The 24,175-nt window shown below is 41.3% G+C and overlaps 1 protein-coding gene and 1 gene segment (V, D, J or C); both read right to left on the bottom strand.

Moving 5' to 3' along the window:
* LOC120989007 overlaps window positions 1–24,175 on the bottom strand; it is a 769,594-nt gene that overhangs the window by 225,464 nt on the left and 519,955 nt on the right. For 2 of the 7 annotated variants that reach the window (XM_040416849.1, XM_040416847.1), the window contains exon 4: window positions 18,228–18,232. The exons of 2 other annotated variants lie outside the window; for them this stretch is intronic. In XM_040416849.1, coding sequence (XP_040272783.1) covers window positions 18,228–18,232 — 5 coding nt within the window. Of the gene's footprint in view, window positions 1–11,583; window positions 11,605–18,227; window positions 18,233–24,175 lie in introns of all 7 variants that reach the window. 3 more of the 7 variants (XM_040416844.1, XM_040416845.1, XM_040416846.1) reach the window with 2 other exon arrangements.
* The window catches only part of LOC120989010, a 369,628-nt gene that overhangs the window by 86,889 nt on the left and 258,564 nt on the right, over window positions 1–24,175 (bottom strand).

The following is a 24,175-nucleotide window of genomic DNA, read 5'->3' as shown; positions in this document are numbered from 1 at the left end:
GGTGGCAGTGGCCACAGGGTCCCCCTCCCCCCCTGGCAGGGGCCACAGGGTCCCCCTCCCCCCCTGGCAGCGGCCACAGGGTCCCCCTTCCCCCCCGTCATTGGTGGCAGCAGGCAGTTCCGATCGAGTCCCAGCGTAATGGCCGGGCTTCCATCGGTTACCATGGCAGCCAGGACGCTACTGAAGTCCTGGCTGCCATGGTTAGTTAATCACTCAGCAGCATTTACTTACCTGCGGGGCTCTCCTCCTTCTGAGAACTCACAGGTCTATGTGGCGCATTGCTGAAGGCTGCTGAGTGAAACTGCCTGCTGCCACCAATGACAGGGGGGGGGGAAGGGGGACCGTGTGGCCACTGCCAGGGGGGGAGGGGGACCCTGTGGCCACTGCCACCAATGATTTTAATACTGGGGGAGGGGGGTTTAGGGCACACTGGCCACTAATTATTTTAATACTGGGGGGGGCGCACTGGCCACCAATTATTTTAATACTGGGGAGGTGGGGGGGAGGGCGCACAGGGCTCTGTAATGAGCGCAATTAACCCGCACCTGAGGGGTTAATTGCGCGGATCACAGCGCCCTGGTGGTATATTCTAACTTCAAGCGTCCCCGTTACCATGGGAACGCCTGGTGGTTAGAATATACCATCGAAACTGAGTTAGATCGTGAAAACTCAGATCCGATGGTATATTCTGACCACCAGGCGTTCCCATGGTGACAGGGACGCTTGTCGGGGAGGAGTATGCCGAAGGGCAATAACTGTACTAATTGGGGGGGGAAAAAAGAATATTCTATAAAACAAATATATGTGATATAGTGCTATATATTATTTTTTTTGAATATTCGTCAATGACGAATATTCTAAAAAATGAATATATTCGATATAGTGCTATATATTAGTTTTTTTCGAATATTCGTCATTTTTTACCATCTAAACTCTTGATTCCTCCCTGCTTCTTGCTTGTGGGCCAATGAGTCATTGGCCCACAAGCATTTTAAGCAGGAAGGAATCATGTGTTCAGATGGAGAAAATGACGAATATTCGATATAACGAATATATAGCACTATATTCGCGAATTATCGAAGTTGCGATATTCGCAATTAATATTCGCTATGCGAATATTCGCGCTCAACACTAGTGACTGACAGCCTTCCCTCTATGCCCATGCATTCAGAGATAGCTGTCAGTCACTGAGTTCTACTGCCCACTCATCTCTGTCACCAGCCTACCCATGCTCCATATTCTCAAACAATCTAAGACTATCAACATCCATAATTCAAACCTCTCACTTCCATCTCCAAGGCATTTCTTGAGCTTCACCAGTTCTCACATTATAGGGCTTTTCTGGTAGAAAAGAATTAGGAAAGATTTGAATTATGAATTTTGGAGACCTTGCCTTGAAAAGAACAACCCTGCTGAGTGATCAGATCCAAGTGGTGCTTCATCTTTAAGCACCATTACAGGATAAAAGTCTTTTTGCACTTGACCATGCACATTCACTGATGGATTCTGTCCAAACTTTTTTTGCCCACTGATGAAGCGGGTTAAGATGCTAGCAGAAAGGCATATGAGCTATTCAGTTTGCGTTCTGGCACCTGCATTAGGTGCAGGGCTGTATTAGGGCTTAATACGAACACTCAGAGTAATCACTCATTTTAGGGGTCTCTGCAAAGGGAAATTTAAAGGAAGAACAGTATAACACACAGCAACCACCAGAAGAATATTGAAGCATAAAGGGATCTGCCTGACCTTCTGCTGCTCCATCTGATTCACCTCATCTTTCACCTTCTATAAAGTAGATGTCCTTCTCTAATTGAGCTTCTGACCAGGGATGATGAGTCCATGACTATTGTATAGTGCAATACTCGTGTGGTTTCTGTCGATGCTGTAATCTCCACAAACAAATACAGTGGATATGTCTATAATGTGACCTCTGGTGTGTTAACCTATTGGTCCTGCATGGTTTTTCCCAGATTTTTTCTTTTGGGAGGATTCTGACACTGACTTTTCAATGTATATTTATTACAGGTTAGGTGTGAATTTCTCTATTTTTCTGATACTCTGGATTCCTGCCATTTAGATTATCTTGGAGCTGCTGTGTATCGATTAGAAAAGAATTATGAGGGTGCTCTTCAAGCATTAAAAAAAAAGTGATACCTCATGGATCCCCAGCTGCCTCCATATCGACGATGCCCGGACCCCAAAGCTCTCTGCTTCCTAATCCAGTGATGATGTTCCATTACAGTGGCATGTGACTGCTGCGGCCAAATCACCGTTTGTAGCATGTCCCGATTGATTGGCTGCAGCAGTCACATGCCCCTGTGTCAGAACAGGGGACTGGGCATTGTTGGTACGAAAGTGACAGGGAATCTGTGAAGAGGGCATGGCTTTTTTATGGTTAAACCATTATCTCAAAAGTTTAGACCATGATTTTTTTCTATGGCAAAACCACTTTGATTCCCAATATCCACAGCTTTAGGCCTCATGCACACGGCCATGTTCCGCGGCCGAGAGCGGTCCGTGGTAACCCGGCTGGGATTCCTGCTGACAGCAGGAGCGCTCGGCGTCATTGGTTGCTATGACGCCGTGTGCTTCATGCCGCCGCTGCTGTACAGTGATACACTCGTATAGATCATACCAGTGTATTACCATAGTGTATTACTATAGTGCAGCGGCGGCATGAAGCGCACGGCGTCATAGCAACCAATGACGCCGTGCGCTCCTGCTGTCAGCAGGAATCCCGGCCGGGTTACCACGGACCGCTCTCGGCCGCGGAACACGTCCGTGTGCATGAGGCCTAAAGCTGTGGATATTGGGAATCAAAGTGGTTTTGCCATAGAAAATTATTTTTGTGCGACTTAAAATCACATGTTTTAGGGTGGTGTCTAACATACCTCAACCTAACTCTTCTCTGTTCACCCCCATTACATTATTTCTAAGAACATGATTTGTTCAGTGTCCTCCACACTCCTTTGTACATCCACAGATACTGCCTGGTGATTGGCTCATGCAATGTTATATGTACTACTCTCTTTCATTAAAGATGGCTGGATCATTGTACTAAACACTTACTTCTACTTCTTGTGACATCCCTATTTGCTCATAGATTGTAAGCTCTTGTGGGCACAGCCTTCACACCTGTTGCTATAATTGTTGATTATGGTAGTTTGTTACTCTGTATTGTCTGTACATCTATAATCTCTTTGTAAAGTGCTGTGGAATATGTTGGTGCTGTATAAAGATTATTATTATTAGTGCTGTTAATAATCTGCTCTGATCATCCTACTTGTCAAAATGCTGTTTGCAAATTGGACTGCATGGACAACATTTCCCTTTAACCCTTTTAGACATTTTTTCGTTTTGTATTTTTATTGTTTTGGGGAAAGGGAGGGGTGGTTTTATTTTTTTTAATTTTTTTAAAACATTTATTAATTTATCTTTTAATTTTTTTTATAGTTCCCATAGGGAACTAAAACAAGCAATCATGAGACTGCTTCTCTCATAGACTCAAAACACAATGGGGGAGATTTATCAAACTGGTGGACCCCCAGACGATGGTATGCCAAAATGTGTGTTGGGGTCGCGCCCACCATTGACCACAATTGCAAATAGGTGAGTTTGAATTTTGGTATTTAGTAGTAGTTTTTTATACTCTGGTCTGGACACGGGTATTACTATTTATTCCTGGCACTATTTGTAGCTATGCTGTTTACAGGGTACTATCCCAGTGGGTGTAGTCCCGACCATACATTATAATATACACATCTTTCCATATTCACCCCATTTGTAAATGATGTGGTCTCTGGAGGATGCTTTTTCTGCCACCTGTCCGTGCATCATGTGACTTTTAATAAAAACTTTTATTTATGATATTTGTATACACAATAAAGCTTTATTATATTTTATGGGTACTGTTTTAGGCTTGTTTCTTCTTTGTAGGTTGTTTGGTGTAAAGTAGAACTGGCTTAGTTGCCCATAGCAACTAATCACATTGCACCTTTCATTTTCCAAAGGAGCTGTGAAAAATGAAAGGTGGAATCTGCTTGGTTGTTATGGGCAACTAAGCCAGTTCTAATTTACACCAGTTTGATAAACCTTCCCCTATGGTCCTGTGGAGCCCTGCCATAAGCATTGGCTCCATAGGAACTAATTTGCAGCAGCCTTGTATCATTGAGGAATACAGAGACTGCTGCACACACACTGCAGCTCACTGACTTTGCGGCTCTAGATGCTGTGGTCACGTTTGACCATGCATTGATTTCATACTTTTAACCCCAGCGCTGTACATATATGACGTTGGCCGGGAAGGGGTTGATTCAAAATTCAAAAGACAACAAAAATATTATCAGCCTCCATGAAATGCCATATTAATTCAATGCCTCTAGGGGAGAATACCATGCGTCTGAGATGTGCAGAATACTACTACACATATTACAATAAGGGTGTGTACTCAGGGCCGTCTTTAATATTGATTGGACCCTGGGCAAGAATTTACTTAGGCCCCCTGGATCCCGCCCCCCCCCCACCCCCCCGCACTTTGCTGTACTTGCTATACAGCAGCACTTACCTGTCACGTCCAGGGCCTCCAGGTGACGTCTCCTCTCTGTCATCATCTTCTCTGTAGATCTTCTCTCTCATCATCTTCTCCACTCGGTCTGGACAACTTCTCTCAGCCGCCTCGTCTCTGCAGAGTGTGACACACAGACATCTTAGCTTCCTCACATTCTATCATTATGCCCAAACTGGTGTCCCCACAGTGTTATCCTGCTGCTTGCTGTACCCCCCCCCCCAGGGGTGTAGCTATAGGGGGTGCAGAGGTAGCAGTCGCTACCGGGCCCAGGAGCCTGAAGGGGCCCAAAGACACTTGTGCCGCATAAGAAGACACACAAAGCACTGAGGGTAGGGGGCCCCAAGCTGAACTCTTGCACCGGAGCCCATGAGCCTTTGGTTACGCCCCTGCCCCCCCCCCAATACCCACAAATACTATCCTGAAAAAACATTACTGCCCCCCATAGTAATAGTGCTCCTCATAGTCCCACCAATAGTAATTCCCTTCTAGAATGCCCTCATTAGTAACACTACCCCAACCGTGATAATGCTCCTCAACAATGCCCCCATTATTAGAAGAGCCCTCCCATATTAATAATACCCTCACAGAGTCCCCAGTAGAAATAAGGCCCCCTTTTGTTCCCCCAGTGGTAATAAAGCTCCCTACAGACCCCTAAGTAGTAATAAGGCCCCCATAGTGCGCTTAGTAGAAAAAAGGCAGATCTATAAGACCCTCCTATAGAGCCCCCAGTAGTAATAAGACCGCCTATAATGTCCCCTGGATCTGCAGTGCCCCCTGCAGTTATAATCCTCCTTCCACCATACAGTCCCATGTAAATAACATCACCTCCTCCCCAGCCGCCTCCAACGCACAATCCCATGTAAACATCACCCCCTAAGGCTACTTTCACACTTGCGTTCGTGCGGATCTGTCCTGTACTTGCACAGGACGGATCCGCACCGATAATACAAACGAATGCATCCGTTCATGACCGATTCGTTTGTATTAGATTTGAATTTCTTAGTCCCAACACGGATCCGTCCTGACTTACATTGAAAGCAAATGGGGGACGGATCTGTTTACAATTGCACCATTTTGTGTCAATGCAAAGGGATCCGTCCCCATTTACTTACATTGTAAGTCAGGACGGATCCGTTTGGCTCCGCAAGGCCATGCGGACACAAAAACGCTGCTTGCAGCATTTTAGGGTCCGCCTACAAAACGGAACGGGGGGCTGTATGGAGCCAAACGAATGTATTCTGAATGGATCCGCATCCATTCAGAATGCATTGGGGTTAAACTGATGCATTTGGGGCTGCTTGTGAGAGCCTTGAAACGGATCTCACAAGCGGATCCCCAAACCCAAGTGTGAACGTAGCCTAAACATTAAGTCCCATGTACATAAACATCATTCCCCCCCACCATCCACTTTCAACATACAGTCCCATGTAAATAACATCACTCCCTCCCCCAGCCACCTCAAGGTTCACTGATAGCAGAGCAGAGAGATAAGAGAAGTGACAGGACAGAGTTTAGATTACAGGTTGAATTAGGGTCAAATTGGCTTCTCAAGGAGATATATGTTAAAGGCAACCCTTCTTCTGAAACTTCTGTCTCATTCAGTAGCTATATAACTATTGAGAGAGATGTATTTTTTTAAAAATAAATTTACACATTTAACCCTCCATTTTAATTATATTATTTACCCCAGTGTTAAATCCCCCCCCCCCCCCCGGATGCTTGTTTTTTTTTCCTACAGTGGGGTAGATAATTACACACAGGGTTCACTTTCTTCTTGTCAGCTCAGCGAATGAACCGAAGATTCGATTCATGAATTGGTTCATTTGAATGAACTGATTCAAATGAACCGATTCATGTGAAAGATCCGAACTTCCCATCTCTAGTTTACTCGCAGTAAACCTTTCCGACAACCTGTAGCAGTGTCCCCTTCTTGGCGCGTGCGCACAGTGCAAGAAGAAGCTGATGCCAGCAGTCCGCAACGGCGCATCAGGCTGAGCCTGTGCGCACGCGCGGGATCTCAAAGCGGGAGGAGGGGGAGGGAGGGAGAGGCGTCCTCCACACCATAGAGCAAAATGTGCAGATACTGCATATGTCTGGAAAATGTAATAAAAAGTTTGTGAAAGAAAAAAAAAAGAAAACCTCCCTGAAATGAGAAGTGCACCTCCCTGAAATGAGTTTTTGCAGGTTGGAATGTCTGCACACAGTTCCATTTCAATAACATCCCTCCCTTCAGCCCTAACATACATCCCAGTTAAATAACTACAACTCTTGCTCTGCCTCTCCCTTCACTTACCTCTCCAGTCCTCATATACAGACATCAGCATTAGGCTCCTTTTCCTCTTCACTCCGGTCCAATCCTGCACTGGTCACATGATGGTGATATCATCCAGGTCATCCTATCACAGCCTGTTTTGCTGATCACATGACCTGTGATCTCACCACAGGTCCTTCAGCTCTTCCCAGTGTATTAGATTAAATTGTATTGCCGTTCTGTGTACGGCAATACAGTTATATCTAGCAGGCAGGCAGGACATTCGGGGCCTGGGACAAAACATCCGGGGCCCAGGCCCCGAATGTTTCAACCTAGCGACGCAGTCACTAGTGAATGGGAGTCGGGAAACGGAGCTCCCTTGGGCCCCCAGGAGCAACTGGGCCCGGGGCAGCTGCCCCTTTTGCCCTGCGGCAAAGACGGCCCTGTGTGTACTACAGAAGTCTTTGCAGTCGGTGTATCACAAAGGTTTATGTCCATATTTAATTCCATTATTCATATCTTTTTTGTTTAACCCTTTGCCTCTGCAGACAGTTTTGGCCTTAATGACCAAGCCCTATTTTTCAAATCTGACATGAAATGGAATGCTTATATTTACTTACCTAAGCCATTCTGAAATTGTTTTCTCGTGACACATTGTACTTCATATTAGTGGTAAATTTGAGTTGATATGTTTTATCTTTATTCCAAGATTTACAGAAAATTTGATAAAAATGGGCAATTTTTTAAATTTGAATTTCTCTGCTTTCAAGACGGAGAGTTATACCTCATAAAATAGTTATTACTTTACATTCACCATATGTCTACTTTATGTTGGCATCATTTTGTAAATGTTATTTACATTTTTAGGACATTAGAAAGCTTAGAATTTAAGAATAAATTTTTTTTAATTTTTAAGAAAGTTTTCAAAAACAACTTTTTAAAGGACCAATTCAGTTATACATTGATAAATGACCCTTTTTACAAACTACACCCCTCAAATTATTAAAAACTGATTTTTGAAACTTTGTTAACCCCTTTAGGTGTTCCACAGGAATTAAAGGAAAATGGAAATGAATTTTTAAATGTACAGATTTTCCATTATAATCCATTTTTCCTGTAGCACAGCAAAGGTTAACAACAAAACAAACCTCAATATTGAGTTTACAGAAGCACCTCTTATATGGTCGTAAACTGCTGTAGAGGAACAAGGCAGGGCACAGAAAGGAAGGCGCACAATACTGTTTTTGAGGCCAGGTTGTGCTGGAACGGTTTTCAGGCATTATATTGCATTTGAAGAGATCCTGAGATACCCCAACAGTGGAAACTCCCAAAAAGTGACCCCATTTTGGAAGCCACACCCTTCAAGGAATTTATTAAGGGAAGCAATGAGCAATATGACTCAGGAAGCATTTAAAAGAATTGAGAAACACTTGGCTGTGAAAATGCAAATTTTTATTTTTTACAATAAAATGTTGCGTTAGCACCAAATGTTTCATTTTCACAAGGAATAACAAGAGAAAATGCACCCCGCTTGTTTATTGCAAGACCGTCTGTATTTTTTTGTACCAATTTTTGATACATAAGACTTTTTGATCAGTTTTTATTTAAAAAATTTAGGAGGTGAGGTGACAAAAACAGCAATTCTGTCATTATTTTTTATTTTTAAGGCATTCACCACGCGGGATTAGTAACATGACCAGGTTGTTACAGACATGGCAATACCAATTATGTGTAGTTTATTTAATTTTTTCAGTTTTTAAAATCAATTATACATTTTTATTAAATTATTTTTTTTTTTTTAACTTTTTTTTATATCTACACTTTTTATCTATTGAAGATCCAGTGGGCCTGATGGCTGTACAATAGTCTGCAATACTCTTCTATGGCAGAGTATAGTACTGTTAGTTTTACACTGATACTAAGGCTTCTTGCACACAAACATTGTGCATCCATTCCGTGCATTGGGGACCACAATTTGCGGCTGGGACGGATCGAGACCCATTAAACTTGAATGGGTCCATGATCCGTCTGCACTGCAAAAAAATAGAACAAGTTCTATTTTTTTGCTGTGCGGAGGCACGGACAGGAACACCACGGAAGCACTCCATAGTGCTTCCATGGAGTTCCGATCAGTGCTTCCATTCCGCATCTCTGTGATTGCGGACCCATTCAAGTAAATACGGCCACGGGCACACAACGTTCCTAACCTTTGTAAGGTGTCCAGTTGCCATGGCAACCATCTAGCTGCTGCCATCGCAGCGCGGCCTAATATGGGGGAGAGAGGGAGCTCCCTCCCTCTGTTAAGCCCATGGATCGTGTGGGTGGGTACTGAACACGGCATCTAAGGGTTTACACGCCTGGGATCAGTGCCAGTATCAATCTCGGTCATTGCAAAAGAGTGTCAGCTGTATGTTACAGCTGACACTTGCTGCTGATAGCAGTTGCTACATTCATGAGCCCCTGCCATCACAGACGCACAGGGATGGACTGCGAGGAAGGCAGCAGGGGGCATCTTGGACACAGGGTGCCTTTTAGGGCATGCCTGATTTCAGACCCGAATCAGTTCAGGCCAAACCAAAATTGCTCCAATTGCCCTGAAAGTTGGTATATAACACCCTCTAGTCTCCTAGGACTCATAATTTTTAGTTAGGCTTGTTATCTTTTTTCGCTTATTTTTTATTAATTTTTATTTGCTGTGAACGAGCCTAAACAATTCTCCATTTTTATTGGGAGCAGCAGCAGTACAGTGAGGATGTGGAAAAAGTACAGTTCTGACCTAGCCTCAGGAGGGGTCATCAATATCAGATCAACAGGGATATGACACCCGGCACCCCTGACGATCAGCTGGTTCAAGTGAAGGGACGCGCCATGCCAGCGCATACTTCTCTTAATTGTTTACCTTCTCACTGTCGCAACAGCAGCGGGGAGCAGGTGTAATTACACCTAAGGCATCCCATTCACTTCAATGGGACAGCTCTGTTGTATACAACTGTATAGGAACGAACTGTTCCATTCACTTCAATGGGACGGCTCTGTAGTATACAACTGTATAGGAACGAGCCGTTCCATTGAAGTGAATGGGGTGGCTTATGTGTAATTACACCTGCTCACCGCTGCTGTTGCGACGGCGAGCAGGTAAACAATGATGAGAAGGCTGTGCTAGCACGGTGTGCGCCATCTCTTCAACTAGCTGATCGGAAGATTGCTGGGTGTTGGACTCCTGCACATCTGATATTGATGACCTATCCTGAGGATAGGTCATCAATAAAAATAACTTGGACAACCCCTTTAATTAAATTGAACCCCCTCCAAAAAATTTTTTTATTGCAACAGTGGGGAAATAAACAGAAATAGACGATTAAAGATTGACACAAAATTTCTCATTAATACACACAGATAGATAGCTGCTACACCTTGAGTATTGATGCAGACAGACAGCAATATTGGCAAGATGGGACACTACAGCAAGGAAAGGTCTATTCATTGGAATCAGCAGGAGGATTGTGAAAATGTCGGTATTGATGCAGTAATCACGTGTATTTGCTGCTTAATTAAATGGAACCCCACAAAAAAGTATTTATGTTTTAAATTTACTTGCAGCTAGCTGTCTTTGAGGTCTGCAGTGCAGCAACTACAAGTTAGCTAGCTCTGCTCCAGGCTACTCTTTTGCTGCGAGAGGATAGGTCATCAGTATAAGGCCTAGTTCACATGAACGTATGGCTTTTATAGTTTTTTGCGGTCCGTTTTTCACGGATCCGTTGTCCCGTTTTTGAGTTCCGTTGTGTTTCCGTTTCCTTTCCGTTTTTCCGTATGGCATATACAGTATACAGTAATTACATAGAAAAAATTGGGCTGGGCATAACATTTTCAATAGATGGTTCAGCTAAAATGGAACAGATACGAAAGACATACGGATGCATTTCCGTATGTGTTCCGTTTTTTGGCGGACCCATTGACTTTAATGGAGCCACGGAACGTGATTTGCGGCCAAATATAGGACATGTTCTATCTTTCAACGGAACGGAAAAACGGAAATACAGAAACGGAATGCATACGGAACACAAAAAAACGGCCTGTACACTCGCAAAAAAAACTTTGTGTGAACTAGGCCTAAGGCTACATGCACACGACCGTATGTGTTTTGCGGTCCGCAATTTGCGAACCCGCAAAAAAAAATGGATGACATCCGTATGCCATCCTTTTTTATTTTTGCAGATCCATTGTAACAATGCCTAAAACGGATAAGAATAGGACATGTTCAATTTTTTTTGCAGGGCTACGGAACGGACATACTGCTGCAGACAGCACACAAAGTGCTGTCCGCATTTTTTGCGGACCCTTTGAAATGAATGGGTCCGCATCCTATCCGCAAAAAAAACGGAACGGACACGGAAACAAAATACGTTCGTGTGCATGTAGCCTTAAAGTCTTGGAAAACCCCTTTAAGAGATTATGTCCAGCCACCTTTGCTAATGCTGTAAGACATGGTTGTCAGAATTCAGCCATGATTCCTGGAATTTGCTGAAATTATCATTCAAATTAGTATTTTTCCTAGCAAGGATGTCAGAATGTCACAAGCCCTGTTGTAAATAATGAAACAACAAACCTTTGTGCCATTAATTATTACATCCCTACTTCTTTCCATATACCAGTATATATTTCCAGTTTGGTCCTGGTGGTATTGGTTGTGAATGTTCCTGGAAAAAAAAGCGACTTCTGGAACTATTTCTACAAAATAGGTTTTTGTAATAGTGTATATCACTGTGCTGTACCCGCTATATAGCACCTTAACACAGACTCATACAAAAACTTGTTTAACACAGACTTGTCAAAGGAAATGTGGCTTCTCAGAAATTCTTTAAATCACACCTCGTACATGCCCGCTTCCTAAAAACAGAGGACAAATAGTGTAGAATATTAATATATGCCCAGTCTTACTCGTAATGATGCAAAGTAAAATACAAAAATCATAATAAAGATTCCAAAAAATATACAGGTGAAACTCGAAAAATTAGAATATCGTGCAAAAGTCCATTCATTTCAGTAATGCAACTTAAAAGGAATTGCATTAATGCAGCTTAAAATTGGAATTTTGTGAAAAGGTTCAATATTCTAGGCTCAAAGTGTCACACTGTAGTCAGCTAATTAATCTATACCCCCTGAGCAAAGGGTGCCTGAGATTGTGACTTTGGGGTTTCATAAGCTATAAGCCCTAATCATCCAAATTATAACAAATAAAGGCTTGAAATATCTCGCTTTGCATGTAATGAGTCTCTCATATGTTAGTTTCACCTTTTATGTTGCATTACTGAAATAAATGAACTTTGCACAATATTCTAATTTTTTCGAGTTTCACCTGTACATAAAATGTATTTTTCATGTTTTGCTTTCCCAAATATATATTTTTTCCTTTAAAAGATCATATAATGAAACAAATTTACCTTATTATCTATGGCATCTACGATACTGACAGATGGAAAAATATGGATATATGAACTTCAATATTTGACAATGATTAGTAGTAATTAGACTTACAGGGGGTCATTTATCAAAGATTTTCTATTGCTATGTCAGTCTTGATATCCGCTGTGCCGTCAATCCATGCACCTATAATGAGATACACAAGCTCATAGCTGGCCTAAATTTCATTCATATTTCATTCATCCTCCTTTTTCAGAAAGTGGTGAGGGCAGTGTAGAAATGCCAACTGCAACTACATTTATTTGGAATGGTTATTAATATGTCACAAACCAGAGGTTTGCATCTTTTTTACATCAGTTTCTGGCATAGGGACATTGTAAATGACCCCCACAGTGTTTAAGGCTTGTACAAAATCTGCTGCCACATCAAGATAGTCTGATTATTATAAATAGCTATCTCTTGTAGCGTTCAGACTTGTGGTTAGCTTCTAACCACAAAGCAAGTTAGCTGTCACTTCCATATAGTAGTTTGTTCTGCCCTTTGTCATGTGTACCTTCATAGGAAATATTGGCTTTAACCCCTTCCTGATGAAGCCATTTTCCATTTTCTTTTTTAACTCCCTGCCTTTCGCTTGCATAACTGTATGAGGTTTTTTTAGGGGGAAGAGTTGTACTTTCTAATGACACCATTAACCCCTTCAAGACCAAGCCATTTTTCACCTTCGTGACCAGGATTAATTTTGCAAATCTGACATGTGTCACTTTATGTGGTGATAACTTTGGAATGCTTTTATTTATCCAAGCCATTCTGAGACTATTTTCTCGTGACATCTCGTACTTTATGTTAGGGGTAAATTTGGGTCGATAACTTTTACCTTTATATTATAAAAATTCCAAAATTTACAAAACATTTGGGAAAAAATTAAATTTTCTAAATTTGAATTTCTACACATTAAAGGCAGATAGTGATACCTCATTAGATAGTTTTTTATTTAAGAATCCCTATACATCTACTTTATGTTGGCATAATGTTAAAGATTACATTTTGGTTTTTTTAGGACGTTAGAATGCTTAGAATTTCAAATTTTCTATAAAATTTTCAAAACAGACTTTTTTAAGGACCAGTTCAGTTCTGAAGTCACTTTGAGGTCCTTACATAATAAAAACCACCCATAAATAACTAAATTCTAGATACAACACCCCTCAAATTACTCAAAACTGTGTGGAAAATGGAAAGAAAAAAAGGAAAATTTTTGTGCAGATTTTAATTTTAATCCAATTTTACCTATAACACAGCAAGGGTTAACAGCAAAACGAAACTGCTGTATGGGCACACGGCAGGGCACAGAAGGAAAGGAGCAACATATAGTTTTTGGAGAGCAGATTTTGCTGGAATGGCTTTTGGGTGTTGTGTCATGTTTAAAGGCACATTAAGGCATCCCTACAGAAAAAAGAAAAAAACTAAATTGAATCCAATTTGGAAACTACACCCCTCAAATAATTTATTGAGAGGTTTACTAATCACTGTGGCGTCACAGGCGTTTTATAATATTTGGAAACACATGGCTATGAAAATGAAAAATGAAATTTTTTACAAGAAAAAGTCACTAAATCCAAAAATTTTCACTTTCACAAGGGATAACAGGAGAAAATGCACCCTATAATGTGTTACCCATTTTCTCCTGAATACACCAACACCCCATACGTGGTCGGAAACTGCTGTATGAGCAGAACTGCAGAATTCAAAAGGAAAGGAGTGGCATCTGCATTTTCCAACATGGAATTTGCTGAAATGGATTTTAAGGGCCATAGCTTTTTTATTTTTTTGTTGATTGAGCTGTGTGAAGACTCATTTTTGGCAGGATGGGCTGTCATTTTTAATGGTAATATTTTTGGGTACATATGACTTTTTGATCACTTTTTATTTCATATTTTGTGAGGTGAAGTGGGCTAATATTGCAATTCTGCCAGTGTTTTTTTATTTTTAATTTTTTATGAGGTTCCCTATGTGGTATATTTGATAAGATAATTTTATTCTGTGGGTTGATACGGTTATGGCGATACCAAATTTATATTGTTTTATTTATGTTCTACCACTTTTATATCATAAAATCCCTTTTTATTAAATTTTATTTTTTTGCATCACCAAATTGAAGACCCATAACTTTTAGATTTTTCCATCAATATAGCTGTGTGGGAGCTTGTTTTTTTTTGCAGGACAGGCTGTAATTTTTACTCGTACAATTTTGGGGTCTATATGACTTTGAGCGCTTTTTATTCCATTTTGTAGGAGGTGAAAGCAGGCAAAAATTGCGTTTCTGTCAGTGTTTTTTATTTTAATTTTTTATGGGGTTCTCCATGGGGTGTATAGATAATTTTATTCTGTGGGTTGCTACAGTTATGGCAACACCAAATTTGCATAGTTTTTTTCATGTTCTACCACTTTTATATCATAAAATTACTTTTTTTTTGCATCACCAAAATCTAAGACCCATCTTTTTTTTTCTGTCAACATAGTTATATGAGGGCTTATTTTTTATTGGATGGCCTGTCGTTTTTATTGATATCATTTTTTGTATGCATATGATTTTTTGATCACTTTTTAATTTTTTTGGGAGGCGAGGCAAAACAACAGCCATACTTTTTTTTTTTTTTTACAGCGTTTACCATGCAGGATTAGTACCATAATCATTTTATAGATCAGGTCATTACGGACACAAAGATACCAATTATGAGTAGTTTATTTAATTTTATCCATTTTTTAATCTCTTATAAATAAGTGGATATGTGAAAAGGCTGAAATTAGGTCAGAAAGTGATCTCTAATTCACTACATGTGAATAAAACATAACTTTTAATCATAAGTAATAAAACCCTCGAGTTACACAACAATTGAAAGCAAAAGCAAGCACAGAAAGCTTCTATCAAAACAAAGCAACACAATAATTGGAAACCGGATGGTTTGTAAAAATAATAGTGCTCGGCGGCACTAAATAGTACAACCAGTTGTCCTACCACTCTGTTGAACGTTTTTAGGACTTCCAGCTTCTCCCAGTAGACAAAATGATGAGATCCAGAGGGAGATACAAGAGAAGGGTTGTGGACAGGAAATACACTGGGGACTATGAGACCCTAGTATAGCTCTATAGTTGGGGTGCTACTCTGGCCCTGATAACCTAACCACAGAGCACCCGCTATTTATTTTCTTTTTCTTCTTCATTTACATTTATTTATTTTTTTATTAGGTCCCACTTGGATCTAGAAGATCCAGTGGGGCTGATGGAAGTACTGTACTTTGCAATGCTCTTGCATTGCAAAGTATAGTACTATCATGTTTCTTGGCAGATGGCAACACTGGACACATTTGCAAGGTGTCTGGTTGCCATGACAACCATCGGCCGCTGTCATCGCAGTGCAGCAGCCCGATGGTTGAGAGAGGGAGCCCCCTCCTTCTATTAACCCAATGGATGCTGCTGCCGCGGCATCTAAGGGGTTATAGCGGAGTGTCAGCATACAGCTGACACTCGCTGATGGCGGCGGCTCAGGAACTGAGGGGCACAGATAAGCTAATGCCTGATTTCAGGCTCTGATCTAAAGAGTGCAGATCAGAGCCTGAAATCGGCATTTTTACACTGCCGCGCACTGCCACTCTATTTGGTCCCTTGCCAGCATTACTGGACTGTATGGACAGCGGCAGTACAGCGGCAGAAGCTTTGCAGCGCTTGGATTAAAGAGCTGCCATAACGTTTATATACGTGCTATCTGCATCGGGTATGTGCAGATAGCACGTATATAGCCATATGGCAGTTGTGAAGGGGTTAATATTCTATATAATGTAGTGGGAAGCTAGAAAAAAAATCTTATGCGTTCATATTTTTAAAACAACAAAAAAAAAACTTTGAAGAAAAATTCTCTTTGCATTGCCATATTTAATTGATCTTGGCTGGTGAAGAAACAAAGAAAGGGCAGTTTGTAATTTTCATTTCTTTTTTCAGTTATGCCATTCACCATACCGGATAAATATTTCTTTTAATCTTTTGGATTTTTTCAGACATGGCGATACCAATCGTGTTTCATTTGTTATTTGTAAAATAGGAACGAGGTGATTTTCATTTTTAATTCAGTTTTTTAAATATTTTTTAAACTTTACGTTGCCCAGGCCCAGGCAGTCAATGTTAAAATCGCTATGTTCCTATTAAGCCCTGCCTGAGCCAAGGAATAATAGGAACATAAAGTAAAAGTAAGTAAAACTGTTGTGTCAGCTTATTTTTAATATAGTGTAGGGCAGTGATGCTCAACCTGCGGCCCTCCAGCTGTTGCAAAACTACAACTCCCAGCATGCCTGGACAGCCTATAGCGTTAGGGCATGCTGGGAGTTGTAGTTTTGAAATACCTGGAGGGCCACAGGTTGAGCATCCCTGGCGTAGGGAATGGGCTGTTAAACATTTTTGTGTAATATACTTTTGGGAAAGATGTTTCTTTCTACTACAAAACAGGGTGTAAAGAGTCTTCTCAGCAAAGCTCTAACAGCATTGCTAAGGAGAATCAGTCTTCAGTCAGCATAAGACGTCTGTGTGTAACATGCTGAGACTTCCAGCCTGCCTCTTGTCATTACTCTGGTCCCTGACAATGGACATGTGCCCTAACTATTGCTGCCCTTCACCCCTCCTATCTGACTTGTTACACACAGGCATCTTCAGCGATCATTGGAAAACTGAGGACAGACTCTCTTTAAAGGGATTGTAGGAGTGCTTAAAGGGAACCTGTCACCAGTTTTATGGTACGATATAGCAGGCTTGATTAAAACTGTAAAAAAACTGATGTGCGCACCATAGGGTAATTCTGTGCAGACAATTAAATAAACGGAAAATAAATTACAAGGCTCACCTTGTGTGGTTGTGCAAATGTAGGGACAACACTATTAGCAGCTTAACAGGAGGATCTGGACGCCTGGGAATGGCGGTATGCAGCCACGGGATCACAAGAGATCTTCTTGAAGGAGACGCCTGAAGTCCCCAGGAAGACAATTAGCATAAGGAAAGCAGAGAAGTCCCTTGGCGCAAAAATCCGTCAAACAGGTGCCAAGATCAGATGTAAAATCTTTTATTGCAGCGATCACTTCCCTTTATCAGGTACAAAGAAGCTGCACACGTTTTAGTAACAAAAAGACACACATATTTATACCTGCAAGTACCACCTACAAGGGGGGGGGGGCACAGGTCAAGGGAGGTGTTCCCTACATAGATTCGTAACAAGTGTATTATGTATTTTAACACAGTCCTCATAGACAACTGATAGTGTCTATAAACTTGTTTTTCTCTCACCGTAGAAAATCAAATTTGACAATGCTCACTGTTTGTTTAAAGCAAATTTCATAATCACGTGACAAAAGGGGGCCGGCACTTAAATTAGGAGCAATTAACAGCGCATCAGAAAGCGCAACTGGAGCGCCCGATGTAGCGCATATTAATGATGTGATTCTACTACGAGTTCCGGACCCGCATCACATGAGCGGGGCCAGATCACGTGAAGTCCGTTGCCAAGTGACAGAGACGCTCTGGTGGTACGAGAGCACTCTGCTGTCTAAGATCATGTCTCGTGTTCCGGGCTAGCATCAGATGATCGGGGCCGGGTCACGTGAGGGCCGCTGCTAGGTAACAGGGACGCTTCTGTTGAATAGAAGCAGTCCACTGTTACGGAGGCAAGAGCAGGATATAAGGGCCATACAGCCAAAGCTGGGAAAACCAAATTAGGTAATGAATATGGTGAGGCTCCTAAATATATATATACATAGAAACGAGCAGCATCTATAAATGATCTGATTAAAAAATCACAAAGGATAAACTAATACAATTAAATACATACGATTAAATAAAATAAAATAAAATAATGATAAGACAATAAAATGCATATATATCCCGCTAGTTAATACAAATATAAATATAAAATACCACGTAAAAATCGCTGTTAATTGCTCTTTATTTAAGTGCCGGCCCTCTTTTGTCATGTGATTATGAAATTTGCTTTAAAGGGAACCTGTCACCTGGATTTTGTGTATAGAGCTGAGGACATGGGTTGCTAGATGGCCGCTAGTACATCCGCAATACCCAGTCCCCATAGCTCTGTGTGCTTTTATTGTGTAAAAAGTCGACGACAAATGAGTATCTGCTCATCTCAATGTGGACATGTTAACGTGAAGCCATGATGGGGAATGAATGTTTGCATATTCTTACATTGCATACATACACTCACCTAAAGAATTATTAGGAACACCTGTTCTATTTCTCATTAATGCAATTATCTAGTCAACCAATCACATGGCAGTTGGTTCAATGCATGTAGGGTTGTGGTCCTGGTCAAGACAATCTCCTGAACTCCAAACTGAATGTCAGAATGGGAAAGAAAGGTGATTTAAGCAATTTTGAGCGTGGCATGGTTGTTGGTGCCAGACGGGCCGGTCTGAGTATTTCACAATCTGCTCAGTTACTGGGATTTTCACGCACAACCATTTCTAGGGTTTACAAAGAATGGTGTGAAAAGGGAAAAACATCCAGTATGTGGCAGTCCTGTGGGCAAAAATGCCTTGTGGATGCTAGAGGTCAGAGGAGAATGGGCCGACTGATTCAAGCTGATAGAAGAGCAACGTTGACTGAAATAACCACTCGTTACAACCGAGGTATGCAGCAAAGCATTTGTGAAGCCACAACACGCACAACCTTGAGGCGGATGGGCTACAACAGCAAAAGACCCCACCGGGTACCACTCATCTCCACTACAAATAGGAAAAAGAGGCTACAATTTGCACGAGCTCACCAAAATTGGACTGTTGAAGACTGGAAAAATGGTTTCTTGAACATGACAATGAGTTCACTGTACTAAAATGGCCCCCACAGTCACTAGATCTCAACCCAATAGAGCATCTTTGGGATGTGGTGGAACGGGAGCTTCGTGCCCTGGATGTGCATCCCTCAAATCTCCATCAACTGCAAGATGCTATCCTATCAATATGGGCCAACATTTCTAAAGAATGCTATCAGCACCTTGTTGAATCAATGCCACGTAGAATTAAAGGGAATCTGTCACTAGCAATTTACCAATTTTTTTTTTTCATGAATCCATGTTTAACAGAGTACCTTTTTTCCATCTGTCTGATTCTTTTGATTGTCAGTCTTGTCATTTCTTCAAAAACTCGATTCTTATGATATGTAAATGACGCTGTAAGGAGCCCAGAGGGGCGTTCTTCTTTCTCCACGGTGCCCAGGAACGCCCCTCTGAAGTGCCGTGCCCGGCAAAATTTGAAAACTAATAACGCCTCCAAGTTCATCTAAATCCCCTCCCAGAGGCGCGGCTAAGTTCTCAACACCCCCCCTCCTCAGCGCCGCGCTCTGCGGCAAACACCCCGATCCTCCTCTCGCCGGCATCCCAAATCCCGCGCAGGCGCAGTGCCGTCACTCATCTCATCATAGCGCAGGCAATCGCCGGCACTGCGCCTGCGCGGAATTTGGGATGCCGGCGAGAGGAGGATCGGGGTGTTTGCCGCTCCTGATGAAGCATTAAAGCGAAACGTGCGTCGAGGAGCACGCCAAACGGAGCCAGCCCACACTTATACTGCACTTGGATATAGGGTAAGAGAATGAGACTTTGATCGGCCGGATTACATACATGGTAGCATCTCCGATGCACTCTTATAGGATGTCGGCTTCAATATAAGTATGCTATTTATACCCTGTCCATGCCCCAGCTCTATGTATCTTTGGAGCTAGATAGCTGTTAGCACAGCCAGAGCCAGCTTGGATATTCTATGCTGACCTGGCCGTTGATATACAGCCTTTCCATAGTTAGGTAGCTGGATGCATAGCGACTACCCACTGCTGCAATAGTGATTTATATGTGGACTGTCTTTGATGGCACTCTGAATGGTCTCTAATTTATGTATTAGTTTGTGTTTTTTATGTCATTTAATAATAATAATAAAGAAACTAATTTAATGGATACTATATAGTACCGATTCTCATTTTGTTGATATATATTTAGGTGGTACATCCCTGTTATGTAACAGGCTGTGTCGATCCAGTTGAACTAATCAAAAGAATCAGACAGATGGAAAAAAGGTACTCTGTTAAACATGGATTCATGAAAAAAATAAATTGGTAAATTGCTAGTGACAGATTCCCTTTAAGGCAGTTCTGAAGGCAAAAGGGGGTCCAACACCGTATTAGTATGGTGTTCCTAATAATTCTTTAGGTGAGTGTACATTCACACATGCAGTACTGCAGCACACACAGAATAAAAAGCCAGCACCTGCTCTTCTCATGTGTTTTTTTGAGTGGTTTTGCTACAAGGTAGGTGAATGCTGTGGGAACGAGAAGTAAAAGTACAACAGGATCCAGAACTGCAACAGTACCATAAAAAACTGCCTTTTATTTCTAGGTTTCAAGTGAATGGGAGCACTGCTAGGGAAACCATCACAAGACATTAAAGTGGTTATTGATATCCTATACCCAAGATAGGTCATCAATGTCAGATCTGCGTGGGCCTAACAACTGGGACTCCCACCGATCCGCTGTTAGAAGAGGCTTCTGGCATCTCACAGAATAGCATATCTGTGTCTGCAAAGATCCAGCAGCTCCTGCAGTTACCCGGCTATCACATAATATTCAGGAAGTGTCTACATACCATGTATACAGCAATTGTGAAAGCAAAAAAAAGAGTAATGGCTCATGCACACGGCCATTGCCCCACCGTGCCCATATTGCTGCCTGCAAACAGCGGGTCCACAATATGCGGGAACAGGCCGTGTGCACCCCGCATCACAGATGCAGACCCATTCACTTGAATAGGTCCGCAATCCGGGAGGTCCAGTGTGGAACGGACGAACGGAACCCCACGGAAGCATTACGGAGTGGTTCCGTAGGGTTTCTCTCCGTGCCTCCGCACTGCAAAAAAACAGAACATGTTACATTTTTTTGCAGTGCGGATGGATCACGGACGCATTCAAGTTAAATGGGTCTGGATCTGTCTGCAAATTGCAGTCCCGAATGCACGGAACGGACGACCAACAGCCACCTGCATGAGCCCTAAAAAAATATCTCTGCCTTATCTAAGGGAAGCCCAGAAGTCAATGACAATCGGCTCCCCACTTCTAAAGCTGCATGATCTGCATGCAGCTGCAAATTCAGCAAGTACATTCAGAAACATCCTTGCAGAAATATATGCACACTAGAAATGCACACTAGAAATTTTTCAAAATCTTTTATTTATCCCCACGTTGTGTTTCTCTGAATGAGACATGCAGTTCTTCCACAAAGAAAAGAAAACTGAGTGTCTCAAGAGAAAATTGCTCTGGTTAGCTGAGTGGCCTTTGTGTGGTTCTCAGGGGCAAAAATTGCTGATCATTCAAATGTATTTTATATGTTAATTTTTAATCAAGATATAATAAATATCTATTTGTATTGAATGTGTGGTTTTATATATTTTTGGTGTCAGATAGATTTATTATCACCATAATCTTGCTGACTCATAAAACAAAGGTAACATAAATTATACTGCACAAAATAATGGGAGACTTGCATTATTTCCATTCCTAACTCCCCAAAATAATAAACATGAAAGTATTTACTTATTTCAATAGTGATAATATAATTGCAAGTTTATAGACATATGTATATGACTATGCATATAGTTTAAAAAAAAGCATTGCATTTATTTCTTAAAAAATCTGCATTGCTGTATTTTGCACCAGATTTATGAAACATTTGGAAATGCGAATCCATATTTTTTTTTACTTCACCACCTCTATTGGAGTGAGCTTGCAAATTTTTTGTGACTTTAAAAAAAAAAAGTTGCAGTGATAAATATAGAGTGATACTAATTACAACAGATAACCACAGCCACTTTGCCAACTACTTTTGAAAACAGGAGTTAGTGGTGTAAAAATGCTAAAACGACACAAAATGTATTTGCAAGTAAGTCCAAAAAGTTAATTCTTCCACCTTATTACGTTTCTCATTAGAATTAACGTGTTACTTACAAAATTTGTAACAGCATGTTAAAATTTGAAATGGCGGTAACACATTCAGTTTAATTTTTTCCCACTTACTCCATCTAAAGGAAATGACCTATGTATGGTAGCATAAATAACAACTATCAACAACTGGTTGACAGGTTTTTTCTTCTAAAATTACCAGGAGGTCTATTAATAATACCACTTATGTTACGGAAGCTATATTTCTGTAGCATTATACCAGTATTTGAATAGCTTAAACCTTTCATGAACCATGTTTTTGTTATAGCATCTATCACTGTGGTAGCTCCAGCTACTGTATAGTCACAGTAAGAAGTACTCATACAAAAACTAAACACATACCCTCCAGGAAATGCCTGTTGGTTCCTAGAAATTTTGGTTTATACTGTACTATTTACTCATGACAGACTGCTTCACAGGTGGTTCACTTACTCTGGATATATAAACTAGAGATACCAGATACCAATTATGAGTAGTTTATTTTATTTAAAAAAAATTGTAATCTCTTATAAATGAGCGAAAATGTCAAAAGGCTATTTATTTTCTTTTTCATTTACATTTTTATTTATTTTATTTTTGAACTTTTTTTATTTTCACACTTTTTTTTTATTAAGTCCCACTTGGATCTTGAAGATCCAGTGGGGCTGATGGCTGTACTATACTTTGCACTGCTCTTGCATTGCAAAGTATAGTACTATCAGGTTTCTTGGTAGATGACAACACTGGACACAGTTGCCATGACAACCATCGGGCCGCTGCCATCGCAGTGCGGCAGCCCAAAGGTTGAGAGAGGGAGCCCCCTCCATCTATTAACCCCACAGATGCCGCTCCCACGGCATCTAAGGGGGTTATAGCAGAGTGTCAGCATACAGCTGACACTCGCTGCTGATGGTGACGGCTCAGGAACTGAGCCGCTGCCTTCACATTCAGGAGGACCGCAATAGGGGGGACAGATGGGGCAGGGGGCTCAGATGGGGGCAGGGGACACAGGAGGGCACAGTTGGAGACATGGGCTGGCGCGTCCAGAGCACGGCCGGCAAAGTTAAAGCTACTGGACACAGATTACGCACAGGGCACAGGGGGGGAGGCAGGAGATATTCGGGCACACAGATGGGGGCACAGATTGGGGAAGAGGACACATCAGGGGGCACAAATCAGCTAATGCCTGTTTTCAGGCTCTGATCTGCAGAGTGCAGATCAGAGCCTGAAATCGGCATTTTAACACTGCCATGCTCCGATTCGCTAGTCTGCACAGACTAACCAATCGGAGTGATCGCCGGCAAGGGACCACTCTAATTGGTCCCTTGCCGACATTACTGGACTGTACACTGTCCCTGACAGTGGCAGAAGCTTTAATCCAAACGCTTTGCAGCGTTTGGATTAAAGAGCTGCCATAACGTTTATATACGTGCTATGTGCAGATAGCACATATATAGCCATATGGCAGATGTGAAGGGGTTAATATTCCATATAATGTAGTGGGAAGCTGAAAAAAAAATCTTATGCTTTGATATTTTTAAAACAATAAAAAAACTTTGAAGAAAAATTCTCTTTGCATTGCCATATTTAATTGATCTTGACTGGGGAAGAAACAAAAAAATGTCAGTTTGTCATTTTCATTTCTTTTTTCAGTTATGCCATTCACCATACAGGATAAATATTTATTTTAATCTTTTGGATTTTTTTTCAGACATGGCTATACCAATGTTGTTTCATTTGTTATTTGTAAAATAGGAAAGGGGCTGATTGTAATTTTTTATTCAGTTTTTTAAATATATTTTTTAAACTTTTTTTTATTTTGGCATTTGCAGTAAATGTTAAAATCTCTATGTTCCAATTAAGCCCTGCCTGAGCCAAGGACTAATAGGAACATATAGTAAAAGTAAGTAAAACTGTTGTGTCAGCTTATTTTTT

The sequence above is a fragment of the Bufo bufo genome, chromosome 2 (assembly GCF_905171765.1).
Source record: "Bufo bufo chromosome 2, aBufBuf1.1, whole genome shotgun sequence".
Taxonomy (NCBI): domain Eukaryota; kingdom Metazoa; phylum Chordata; class Amphibia; order Anura; family Bufonidae; genus Bufo; species Bufo bufo.
This window is presented reverse-complemented; position numbering and strand designations above follow the sequence as displayed.